The sequence below is a fragment of the Erinaceus europaeus genome, chromosome 12, assembly GCF_950295315.1.
Source record: "Erinaceus europaeus chromosome 12, mEriEur2.1, whole genome shotgun sequence".
In the NCBI taxonomy this organism is placed as follows: domain Eukaryota; kingdom Metazoa; phylum Chordata; class Mammalia; order Eulipotyphla; family Erinaceidae; genus Erinaceus; species Erinaceus europaeus.
Genome location: NC_080173.1, coordinates 472,410 through 485,829, shown reverse-complemented (window position 1 = coordinate 485,829; position 13,420 = coordinate 472,410). Strand labels below are relative to the sequence as shown.

General features: G+C 45.2%; 1 protein-coding gene across 2 annotated transcripts in view; it reads right to left on the bottom strand.

The window, feature by feature from the left end:
- The window catches only part of ITGB3 (integrin subunit beta 3), a 72,250-nt gene that overhangs the window by 33,385 nt on the left and 25,445 nt on the right, over nt 1–13,420 (bottom strand). Inside the window, exons 3-4 of one of the 2 annotated variants that reach the window (XM_007535934.3) lie at nt 7,350–7,545; nt 5,584–5,836 (exon numbers count right to left, since the gene is read on the bottom strand). In XM_007535934.3, coding sequence (XP_007535996.1) covers nt 5,584–5,836; nt 7,350–7,545 — 449 coding nt within the window. Of the gene's footprint in view, nt 1–5,583; nt 5,837–7,349; nt 7,546–13,420 lie in introns of those variants that run through there. The other variant, XM_016193800.2, reaches the window with a different exon arrangement.

Below are 13,420 nucleotides of genomic sequence, written 5' to 3'. Positions count from 1 at the left end.
AAGACATAAGTGAGCTAAATGAGGAGATAGATAAACTAGAACTATTGGACATTTTCAGAGTCATTCATGCCAAGAAACTGGAATACACATTTTACTCAAATCCACATGGGTCATTCTCAAGGATAAACCATATGTTAGACCACAAAGACAGTATCAGCCAATTCAAGATCATTGAAATCATCCCAAGCATCTTCTCAGACCACAGTAGAATGAAACTAACACTTAACAATCAACAAAAGATTAGTAATAATCCCAAAATGAGGAAGCTCAACAGTACACTTGTTAACAACTTCTGGGTCAAAGAGGAAATCAAGGAAGAAATCAAAATGTTTTGAGACTTCAATGAAAATGAAGACACAAGCTATCAAAATATTTAGGACACAACTAAGGCAGTACTGAGAGGGAGGTTCATAGCTATACAAGCACACATTAGGAAACAAGAAAAGCACAAATAAACAGCCTGATTGCACATCTTAAAGACCTAGAAGAAGAACAACAAAGGAACCCTAAAGCAATGAGGAGGTCAGAAATCACTAAAGATAGGGCAGAAATAAATAACATTGAGAATAAGAAAACCATACAAAAGGTCAATGAAAGCAAATGTTGGTTTTTTGAAAGAGTGAACAAAATCGACAAACTTTTAGTCAGACTCACAAAACAAAAAAGGGAGAAGACCCAAATAAATCAGATATAAAATGAAAGAGGATATATCACAACAGACACCACAGAAATTGAACATATCATGCGAAACTTCTATGAACAACTATATGCCACCTAGCTAGAGAACCTGGAAGAAATGGATGATTTCCTAGATACCTGCCAACTTCCAAAACTAAGTAAAGAGGAAGTGGATAACATGAACAGGCTCATCACAGCTAATGAAATTGAAACAGTTATCAAAAATCTCCCCAAAAATAAAAGTCCTGGACCAGATGGTTTTACAAATGAATTCTACAAAACCTTCAAAAAAGAACTAATACCTGTACTTTTAAAAGTCTTTCGGAAGATTGAAGACACTGGAATACTCCCTGCCAGCTTCTATGAAGCCAACATCACTCTGATACCAAAAGCAGACAGGGACACAACCAAAAAAGAAAACTACAGACCAATATCTCTGATGAACATAGACACTGAAATATTAAACAAAATTCTAGTAAAACGGATACAGCAGTATATTAAAAAGATTATTCATCATGACCAAGTGGGGTTTGTCCCAGGCATGCAAGGTTTACATAAATCAATCAACATGATCCACCACATCAACAAAAGCAAGAACAAAAACCATATAGTCATATCAATAGATGCAGAGAAAGCCTTTGACAACATACAACATCCCCTTATGATCAAAACACTACAAAAAATGGGAAAAGATGGAAAATTCCTCAAGATAGTGGAGTCTATATACAGCAAACCTACAGCCAACATCATACTCAATGGTGACAAACTGGAAGCATTTCCCCTCAGATCAGGTACTAGACAGGGATGCCCACTATCACCATTACTATTCAACATAGTGTTGGAAGTTCTTGCCATAGCAATCAGGCAGGAGCAAGGAATTAAAGGGATACAGATTGGAAGAAAAGAAGTCAAACTCTCCCTATTTGCAGATGACATGATAGTATACATGGAAGATCCTAAGGAATCCAGCAAGAAGCTTTTGGAAATCATCAGGCAATACAGTAAGATGTCAGGCTACAAAATTAACATTCAAAAGTCAGTGGCATTCCTCTATGCAAACACTAAGTTAGAAGAAATTGAAATCCAGAAATCAATTCCTTTTACTATAACAACAAAAACAATAAAATACCTAGGAGTAAACCTAACCAAAGAAGTGAAAGACTTGTATACTGAAAATTATGAGTCACTACTCCAGGAAATTGAAAAAGACACAAAGAAGTGGAAAGATATTCCATGTTCATGGGTTGGAAGAATTAACATCATCAAAATGAATATACTACCCAGAGCCATATACAAGTTTAATGCTATCCCCATCTAGATCCCAAGCACATTTTTTAGGAGAATAGAAAAAAATGCTACAAATGTTTATCTGGAACCAGAAAAGACCTAGAATTGCCAAAACAATCTTGAGAAAAAAGAACAGAACTGGAGGCATCACACTCCCAGATCTCAACTTGTATTATAGGACCATTGTCATCAAAACTGCTTGGTACTGGAATATGAATAGACACACCGACCAGTGGAATAGAATTAAGAGCCCAGAAGTTAGCCTCCACACCTATGGACAGTTAATCTTTGACAAAGGTGTTCAGACTATTAAATGGGGAAAGCAGAGTCTCTTCACCAAATGGCGTTGCAAAAAATGGGTTGAAACATGCAGAAGAATGAGACTGAACCACTGTATTTCACCAAACACAAAAGTAAATTCCAAGTGGATCAAGGATTTGGATGTTAGACCAGAAAGTATCAGATACTTAGAGGAAAATATTGGCAGAACTCTTCTCTGCATAAATTTTAAAGACATCTTCAATGAAACGAATCCAATTACAAAGAAGACTAAGGCAAGTATAAACCTATGGGACTACATCAAATTAAAAAGCTTCTTCACAGCAAAAGAAACCACTACCCAAACCAAGAGATCCCTCACAGAATGGGAGAAGATCTTTACATGCCGTACATCAGACAAGAGTTTAATAACCAACATACATAAAGAGCTTGCCAAACTCAACAACAAGACAACAAATAACCCCATCCAAAAAATGGGGGGAGGGCATGGACAGAATATTCACCACAGAAGAGATCCAAAAGTCCGAGAAACACATGAAAAAATGCTCCAAGTCTCTGATTGTCAGAGAAATGCAAATCAAGACAACAATGAGATACCACTTCACTCCTGTGAGAATGTCACACATCAGAAAAGGTAACAGCAGCAAATGCTGGAGAGGGTGTGGGGTCAAAGGAACCCTCCTGCACTGCTGGTGGGAATGTCAATTGGTTCAGCCTCTGTGGAGAACAGTCTGAAGAACTCTCAGAAGGCTAGAAATGGACCTGCCCTATGATCCTGCAATTCCTCTCCTGGGGATATATCCTAAGGAACCCAACACATCCATCCAAAAAGATCTGTGTACACACATGTTCCTGGCAGCACAATGTGTAATGGCCAAAACCTGGAAGCAACCCAGGTGTCCAACAACAGATGAGTGGCTGAGCAAGTTGTGGTCTATATACACAATGGAATACTACTCAGTTGTAAAAAATGGTGACTTCACCATTTTCAGCCGATCTTGGATGGACCTTGAAAAATTCATGTTAAGTGAAATAAGTCAGAAGGATAAATATGGGATGATCTCACTCTCAGGCAGAAGTTGAAAAACAAGATCAGAAAAGAAAACACAAGTTGAACCTGAACTGGAATTGGCATATTGCACCCAAGTAAAAGACTCTGGGGTGGGTGGTGGGGAGAATACAGATCCAAGAAGGACGACAGAGGACCTATTGGGGGTTGTATTGTTATATGGGAAACTGGGGGGTGTTATGCGTGTACAAACTATTATATTTACTGTTGAATATAAAACATTAATTCCCCAATAAAGAAATTTTAAAAAACTCTAAACCTATAAGCATAAGGACCTGGCCACAGAGACACAGTCCAGTTACCACAGTACATCAGACTTTCATACCTGAGGCCCCAGGGATGGCAGGTTCAATCCCCACCACGTATCAGAGCTAAACAATGTTCTAATCACTCACTCTTTCCCTACACCCTCTATCTCTCATGAAAATAAACTGATAAATCTTAAAAAAAAAAAATTAGAACGAGGGCATGATATTTCTTGTCACATGAGAACTGTCATGAGACTTAAGTGAGTCAGTACTTGTAAAGCACTTAGTTCAACGTGAGACTCTACCTGTGAATATGACACCTTACACCTCCCCGTGTCTAAAGAAACACTAGCAATAGTAAAGTGTAAGTTCATCCTAAGTCCCTAAGCCATCACTGAAATGGCAGATCTATGCTGGAAGAGACCACTTCTGGTCCCAGTCTAGGTGCTGGTTCGCATGACTGATGGCATCTCTGCTGGAGAAAGTGTATGTAGCCTAGAGAGAAGATTGAAAGCCTCTTCACATGACTGACTCAAACAGCAGCATCCCACCTTGCCAGGCTTATTAGGCATTGTTTTTATTAGTGAAGCCCAACGGGTCTACAGCCTCTACCAGTGAAGTCTTTTGCTGTAAGTCTGCATCTCAACAAAAGCACACTTTAGCCACATACAACGTTTTTAAAAATTCCAGCTTAATAACTTTTCATTGATAAAACTTTTTATGTAAATATCACAGAACATAAGAATGGTGTGCTGTCTTCCCTGATCCAGCTTTCTGGACCTTTTCCAGCCATGACATCATCTCCCCAGACAATAACTTAGATGCCCCTGCATATCAGATGTCAGGCTCAGGAAAAAAAAGAAACTAGCATAGTCATGGGTTCTATGGAATATAACTAAAATAGGCCAACTATCTACAAAATGGAGACCCCTCAACTCCTATATGAACTTTTCCAGCCTGATTAGCTAACAATTTTTTTGGCTCTACATATTAACTCTTTTTTCAGCCACCAAGTTCCATGATGCCAACCTGACTTCCCTGGGCAGATGACCCCACCAATGTCCTGGAGCTCCGCTTCCCCAAAGCCCCACCCCACTAGGGAAAGAGAGAGACAGGCTGGGAGTATGGATCCACCTGCCAACACCCATGTTCAGCAGGGAAGCAGTTACAGAAGCCAGACCTTCCACCTTCTGCATCCCACAATGACCTTGGGTCCATACTCCCAGAGGGATAAAGAATAGGAAAGCTATCAGGGGAGGGGATGGGATACGGAGATCTGGTGGTGGGAATTGTGTGGAGTTGTACCCTATGGTTTTTGTCAGTGTTTCCTTTTCATAAATAAAATTTTTTTTTAAATAATAGTGTGCCAAAGAAATGGAGATGAACTCACATTTTACTCAGTGAACCCTCCACCCAGTGGTTCAGTAGTTTGGGGGAGGGTGGGTGGCGTCACTGAGAGCAGGTTATCAGAAGCTGCACAAGGCCCAGACGGGGAGTGGTGCTGAGGAAATGAGCTGCTTCTGAAACTTCCCTGCAGGACCTCTACCTTTCCAGCCCTCCCAGTCCTTGCCGCCATATATGGTCACTAACAGGTTCAGGAAGGATCCTTTCCACCCACTCACATTTCTCCAGCACTTAGCTACTTGCATTGGTAGGAGTCGCATGCTTGAGGTGGAGGAAGGGAATAACAATGGAATCAGTTCTGAGACTGAAATTTTTTCCTCCATGAATCTCTCTCTACTTTCAACCTTGTTGTCTCCCATTCTCTTTCCTGTGTACTTGTAACCAAGACCTAGAAACTGATGAATTTCTTTCTAGGTCTCCTAGAAGCCTGAGTGTCCAGAGGCGAGCATTGCAGTCAATGGGATAGCTCCCTGCAGACAGGAAGAGCAGGTAGAGAAGAGAGGATCTGTCCCGATGCAGCCAGCATAGAAGCCCCAATAGGAAACAGGAACCAGGGCTTAGTTAGACTGGCCTGGGGCAAGGGGAATAGGTGATATCCTGGTTGCTCCAGAGACTTACTTATAGCAGGGATTTCTCAGGGCTTCGGGCGGGGAGATGTACATGTATGGTGACACAGGCTTGTCCACAAAGGCCCCAAAGCCAATCCGCAAATTGCTGGTGAGCTTGCTCATCTCAAAGGCCAAACTGGTCCCCAGGTTCTGTATGCTCTCCAGGTCATCCTGCATGGAGAAAGACAGGTCCATCAAGTAGTAGATGTCCACAGGGTAATCCTCCACTTGTCGGACTTGGATGGAGAAGGTCCCGGAGTCATCTGGAAGGCAGAAAGAGGTTAACTTTTCTTCTCTCCTCCTTCTGTGACTTAATAAACACATTTGCATACAGTTAGAAATTCAGTAACATCTTGATAAAACCAAACCTGAAATCCAAGAGTCCCTCTCCTCTTGCAATTATATTGCTATTGGAGACCCTTGACCCTCCTTATTTATTTATTTATTTATTTATTTATTTATTTATTTATTTAACTCGGTGCCGAAGAATGAACACAGGGTCTCACCCAGGCACACTACCAATATTGATAGTAATATTGATATTACTGATCCATCTCCTTGGGCCAATTTATAGTCTATAATTTTAGAGCCAGACAAGTAGAACCATCCAAATACTGAGCCACCATGCACAGAACCCCCCTGGTGCTCTCCACAGTGTTCCCGTGTGGGACCAAGGACAGAAGATGGAGTTTCATGCCTGAAAGGCCTGTGCTCTACCACTGAGCCAACTCCTATGCCCCTTGATCCTTCTCATTTTAATCTCTTCTTTCCATTTGAAAAATTTCCACCCTAATATAAATCATGAGAGGTGATCTAGCAACTAAGGCATCAAACCTAAGATCATGAGGTCGCAAGTCTGATCCTCAGCACTGTGTGTCCCAGAGTGACCCTCTGGTGCTTGTGCTCTCTCTCTCTAAGAGTGGTTCCCAGGGGACGTAGCAGAGGGAGATTTGGCATTAGAATTGCTGGCCTGGAGGATCACGGGGAGGAGAGGGCTGGCGGTGGCTCACCTGGCACAGCACACACATTATAGAGCCCAAGGTCCCAGCTTTAGACTCCAGGTCCTCACCTGCAGGAAGGGAGCTTCACAAGTTGTGAAGCTGTGCTGCAGGTGTCTCTGTCTCTGTCCCTTTCAATCTTGCCTTTCCCTCTCACGTTCTCTCAGTCTGCATCATAAATTAATGAATTAAGGAGAAGTGTCTAGGGGTCTTTATTTAGAAATCTAAATTTAGTGGTGTTTTGTGACCAGAAATACACTACCAAAACTCAACTCTGGAGAGTAGAGTGGTAGCGCAGCATGTTAAATGCACGTGGCGCAAAGCCTAAGGACCAGAGTAAGGATCCCGGTTCAAGCCCCTGGCTCCCCACCTGCAGAGCAGTCGCTTCACAGGCAGTGAAGCAGGTCTGCAGGTGTCTATTTTCTCTCCCCCTCTCTGTCTTCCCCTCCTCTCTCCATTTCTCTCTGTCTACAACAATGATGACATCAATAACAACAACAATAATAACTACAACAACAATAAAAACAAAGGCAACAAAAGAGAAAATAAGTAAATAAATACATAAAAAAAATTTTAACTCAACTCTCTTTATTGCCAATGAGTCTGAGGCAGAGCTGGTATCCTATACAACTTTTCACTTGAAGTCATAGGAACCTACCAAGGTAACCTACTGACGGAACCGCTCAAGAAAAAGCCTAGGGCCCCTCCTGTACACGTGTCCAGCCGCACCCCGAGTCTTGGAAGAGATCCCCACCCCCAAGGTGAGTGCCTTGCCTACCTGGCCGCAGCCGGAGTGCAATCCTCTGGGGACTGACTTGAGTGACCTGGGAGCCATCTCCAGAGCTCTTGTTGCTGAGGGGCTTGGCCTCCAGGATAACAGCCTCACTGATGGGGAATTCCACTGACTCTGGGGCACATCTGGCCTTCAGCAGATTCTCCTTCAGGTCACAGCGGGGTGATCCCCGAGGCAAGGCCTGTGAGGGAACCAAAGGTGCCTGCGATCAGAGCCAGAACACGCTGCAGGCCTCATATCACTCCACGGCCCAGGGGATTTCCAACACCATGAAGCTGATGCAACATAGATGAGGTGGTGTGGCTTTATTCACTTATTGATATATTGATTCACTTATTGACTGATTTATTTTTATTGCCATCGGGGTTACTGATGCACTATAAATCCACTCCTCCTGGTGGCTTTTTTTTTTTCCTTCTATTTTATTTGATAGGACAGAGAGAAATTCAGTGGAAAGAGGGAGATAAAGGAGAGAGAAATGTAGACACCTGCTCCACCATCATGAAGTGTCCCCCTGCAGGAGGGAAGCAGGGACCTGGACTCAGGTCCTGGTGTCTGGCAGTGTGGGCTGTCAGCCAGATCCCACCACCCAGCCCCCTAGTGTGATCTAAAAAAAATCTAAACTTTTATTAATTTATCTTGCAGTTAAAATGGTACTTGATAAACTTTCTTTGCATTATCATCTTTTCTTTTCTTTTTTCCTCCTTATGAAGGCTTTACCAGTCTGTGATGGCTTCTTCAGAAAGAAACCAAGAGACAGAGGGAGAGGGAGAGGAAGACATCACAGCACTGAAGCTTGCCCTAGTGCAGTGGGTGTCATGTGCATGGCAAAGCAGGCACAGGCCCAAGAGAGCTACCTTGCTGGCACTGTGTTCATATTTCCAAAGGAAAGGAAAAACAGGTTTCCTTAAAGTAAAGCAAGAAAATTCTCAATCTTACCTTCAAAAAATGAAGGTCACTTCATTGGGGATGTTGGGTTACAAGATTATTGTTGTCACGGGGGACGGTTCCACATCCCCCAAGGTCATAGTATATATACCTCATCCTCTATCCCACCACCATCTCCTCAAAATTAAAGGTCTTTCTAAATATTACATTTATTTATTTTTTAAAATTTTTATTATCTTTGTTAGATAGAGACAGCCAGACATTGAGAAGTTAGAAAGAGATGGAGAGGGAAAGAGACAGAGATACTCTCAAAGCTTTCCCCCTGCAGGTGGGGACCAGGGGTTTGAACCCAGGTCCTTGCACATTGGACCATGTATGCTCAACCAGGTGCACCACCACCTGGCCCTTTATTTTTATTTTTTTGAATAGAGACAGAATGAAGATAGAGGGAGAGAGAAAAAAAGACACCTGCAGCCCGAGTGAAGCTTTCCCTCTGCAGGTGGGGACCAGGGGCCTGAATCCAGGTCTTTGCACACTGTGACGTGAGCACTCACCAGGTGCATCACCACCTGGCCCCCAAAGTGATCCTTCTTAACGTAGCTCCTAGGCATATTTTACAACAGTGGGGACTTGAAGAGGCCAGTGAAACAGTGCAGCCATTCAAGAAGTCCCAGGTTCAATCCCCAGCATTGTAGATAGCCAGACTTAGCCATGTTCTTGGGGGGAGGGGGACAAGAGGAAGTTGGATGCCTCTTCACAGAATGGTAGTTAAAAAGCAGTATAGTAAGAGGCCTATGAGACCATTGCCTGTCAAACTATAAAATGAAACCCACTTGTGAGCCCCAAAATTAATTCACTGGGTATCAACCAACCATCATTTTATTAAATAAAATGCAAGAGAGTAGAGAGAAGGTAGGGAATATTCAAAGAAACATTGTTTTGTGAAGCATCTACATATTGAGGTCATCCCAGGCTTCAAATGAACCCAGTGTGGGCTCAAGATGGAGACAGGATGAGACACCGTGAGGTGGGCCAGGCAGACAGATCATCTCACTCTGTGCCTCAATACCTCCCGCTCAACACCGGGGTGAGGACGCAGCGCTCCAGCTCCTGCCTGCTCTGACACCCAGTGACTTTCGCTGGCATCGCGTGGACACAAGCTCACTAGGTCACTAGGGTTCCTCGCCAGGTGGAGGGGGCCCCTTCCTAGACCCATTTCACAGAACTGAGGCCTTGGGTAGTGGTGACGGGAGGCAGCCTTGACGTGCAGGATTCCACAGGAAAGTCAGAGACACTCCACCTCTGAGAGAGATGAAGACCCTTCTCTGATAGGACACTTCAGAGGCTTTTGTGCTCCAACCCCTCTTGCATCCCATGCCTATCCCCCTGACCCTATCCCTCAGAAGAAACTTCCTACTTGTTCAAAAATCTCTCCATCACACCTCTGACTCTAGATGCTCAGGACACCTCCCTGGAAAGGCAATGATGGGGCAGACAGATGCCTTGCAGGGCTGGTCCTTCCCAGGGCTAAGGCAGCCGCTGCAGGGAAGACAGGAGAGGGGGGAAAGGCCAAGGCGTAGCTGCGGGATGCATCCTCAGCAAAGAAGATGCTTGGAGGGGGGCTCCTGCCCCCATTTTCTGATTGACTGGACTTGTAAGGTTTGAAAGGCTAAGCCTCGCTGACAATCTTTGTGGTTTGTTATTTATTTCCTGAGAAATATAACCACTGAGGAGTAGAAGTGGCCTTCCTCCTCCCTTTTGTGGTGCCTGAATCAGAGGTCAGGAACATAAGTCTTGCTCCTCAGCCGGCTCTTCCCAGACAGAGCCCCTTGTCCCCAAGAGACATGAGACAATGACCTCAGCAGCACATGTGAGCAATGTGCTCTTTTTTAATAAGTAAGGCTGAGGAGGCAGAAGAATGTCTCCAGGTTACTCCAAGGAAACAAGAGAAGGAAAAAGAGGAGGAAAACTCAAACTTAAGTTTCCAGTGAAACCGGATATGACACAGAAAGGACAAAAACAGCCAGGTTTCAGGGAAGATTCCTGGCAGAGGTTGGGAGCTCCAGCCAGCTTGCTGTGTGGACTCAATCCCCACCCTTTCCTGGGAGAGTGACATAAGCTATTAATCTCATGCTCCACTGATCCCATTTTGGAGATTGGAAAAGTACAGTCATGAGTAACTTCTAGTATCCTATTTATCCTGCAGGGCTGGTTGGGGGATAAGACTTGGAGGCCAAGGATAATACACCTTAGTATTAATTCTCCCCCCAGAGAGCCAAGCCAGATTCTGCCAAGCCAAGTAAGTCAACTTCCCTTCCTCCCTCTATCTCTCTCCATACACACACACATACGGGGGGTGGGGGGAGGGAGAGAGAGAGAGAAAGGTTGAGAATGAAGAGAACGGGGGGGGGGGGGGGGCAGACTGTAGCGCAGTGGGTTAAGCGCAGGTGGCACAAAGCACAAGGACCGGCATAAGGATCCCAGTTCGAGCCCCCAGCTCCCCACCTGCAGGGGAGTCGCTTCACAGGCGGTGCAGCAGGTCTGCAGGTGTTTGTCTGTCTCTCCCCTCTCTGTCTTCCCCTCCTCGATAGATTTCTCTCTGTCCTATCCAACAACAACAACAGCAGCAACAACAACAACAATAATAACAACAACAACAAAGGCAACAAAAGGGAGAAAAATAGCCTCCAGGAGCAGTGGATTTGTAGTGCAGGCACCAAGCCTCAGCAATAACCCTGGAGGAAAAAGAGAGAGAGAGAGGGAGAGAGAGAGAGAGAGAGAGAGAGAGAGAGAGAGAACACAGCACTGAAGCTTCCTTCCGTGTGGTGGGGAAGGGGCTCAGCCCTGGGTCGCATACAGGGCAAAGCAGGACACTATCCATCCTAGTGAGTGATTTCACCAATTCAACATGGTTCTCTTGACTGACACCCAATGAAGACAAGAAATAACTTGAACACAGAGAAAGAGAAGCATGGGGAAGACAAAAAGAAGTAGAAGGAAGAAGGAAAGGAAAGGAAAGCACATTGACTTTCAGTTACTGGTGATCACACTCTCTGGTTTACATGGAGAGAGACACCTTTAATATTATGGCCTTTTTAAACAAGTTGGATCAAAACTCTCAAGATAAACATTTACCCTCCAGATTAAAGAAAAACTAGAAATCCCCCCCCCACCTGTAGGGGAGAAGCTTCACAAGTGGTAGAGCAGGGCTGCTGGTGTCTGTCTCTCTGTCTCTATCTCTCTCCTCCCTTTCCATTTTTCTTAGTCTCTATCCAATAGATAAATAAAAATAAACCTAAAATATAGAGTATGAAACCAACAATAATTATATATATTATATTATTACTAGTAACCAAGAAAGAACTAAGTAGCATGAAGCCCGCAAATGCACAGAAGAAAAGGAGAAGCCGCCGGATGGAGTCACCTGCTTTCCTAGAACCAAACCCATCCTTCCGTCAGTCCCTGAACGCCAGTTACCGCTCTGCTTCCCAGTGTCTTCCTCCACTGCAGGACTGCCAAGTTTGATGAGTATTTGGGACACACTTACATTAAACATCATTTGTTGCTAAGCCAAGTGTAACTGTGTGTCCTGTGTTTACAGGCAATCGTGACCCCACCTCCACCCACCATGACCAACAGTCTCTTTGACATAGTCGCCAACTGTGTTCTCATAACAGCCATCTATCCATCTCACAAGTAATCCAAGTGGCTCTCACCACTAGGCAACTTTAGAAGGTTCTCGACGCCACAGTGATGCCACTGAGGCCAAGACCACAAGTTGAATCTCTTTGTGAGCTCAGTCTTTTTGTTGCATTCACAGACCAGGGACAGAATGTGTGTGTGTGTGTGTGTGTGTGTGTGTGTGTGTGTGTGTGTGTGTGTGTGTGTGTGTGTGTGTATACGCACACTCCTAGCCCATGTCAGCACTCCCCACCCAGCAGCCCTGTGCAGATGGGCCCAGCACACCGCACTTGTCCATGTTGTGTCTTCCTACAAGCCAGCCAGTGCTTGCTGCGCACACCCAGAGCCGCTGTCCTGTAGGGCCAGGGGAGCTAAGCCCAACCACTTGTTTCTCCAAGCTCTGCCAACCTCGCCTGCAGTCAGGCAAAGCAGGGGCTCAGCAGGGTGGAGTATTCAACAGCCACATACAACATGGCCCATACAGCTCACTTTTTGTTTTTAAACTCAGTGGCCAGAGCACATTCAGCACTTAAACTCAACCTCTGGAGGGGAAGCTTTCAGGAAAAAAAATAATAATGATAAGTCATGTTCAGATTCTTCCCTGGTATTCCCACCCTCCCATTTCCCCCTGCTTGACACATTTTCTCCCACACTGGACTTCTCCTTTGCCCTTCTCCCCTTCTCCCTCTTGCCAAGACAGTTGTAGTCATCCACGAAGCCCTTGGCCTCTCCCATTTTCTGATCTCTGGAGAATGGACTACGGTCCTGCTGTTCCAACTCTGACTCGGCTCCCCACGCCTACGTCGATGCTGCCTCAAGCCTTGATCCTCATCAGTGAATAGCCCCCACTTGCAGCACCAAACCCTGTCACTTGACCTCAGGACTGGTGTCAGGCCTCAGTATGCCGGGCTACATGGCTGATGCCTCTGCAGATCAAGAGGGGTGACAGAGACTCCAGGGATGTTTTCCTCCTCCCCCAGATTTGAGGTTGCAGCTGAGCTGACCACGTTCTCTCCGGCTTTACATCGGGGAGGAGAGACGGGGCTGTGAAACATCCCTTGAGTGACATGAGGGTTTCTCCCTTCTCTGAGCCCCTGCTCAGGTCATCCAGCACAGTGGTGCAGTGCCCAGCCCGCCCACCGGGTCCAATGTACAAAGTCTCAGCTTCCTTGTAGAAAAGAAGCAGTGATAAGCATCACTAGTAGCCACACAGTGGAAACCAGGGAAGCAGGAGGAGCCGCATGGCACCTCGCAGCCAGCTCAGCCCAGAGGGGTAGAGAACCTGGGCGTGGAGGAGAAGGGCTCACCCTGCTCTCCCCTCCTAGCCCCAGGGATGCTGCATTTGCTAAATGAAGTCAATATGGCCCAGATGTTGGGAAGCTGCCTCTGGAAGCAGTTTCCGTGCTGAGCTGTGCAGAGGCCAGAGGAGGACATGGCCTGGCCTCTGCCTTTGTGGCCATTCTGATGAGGGATAAGCACAACCTCCC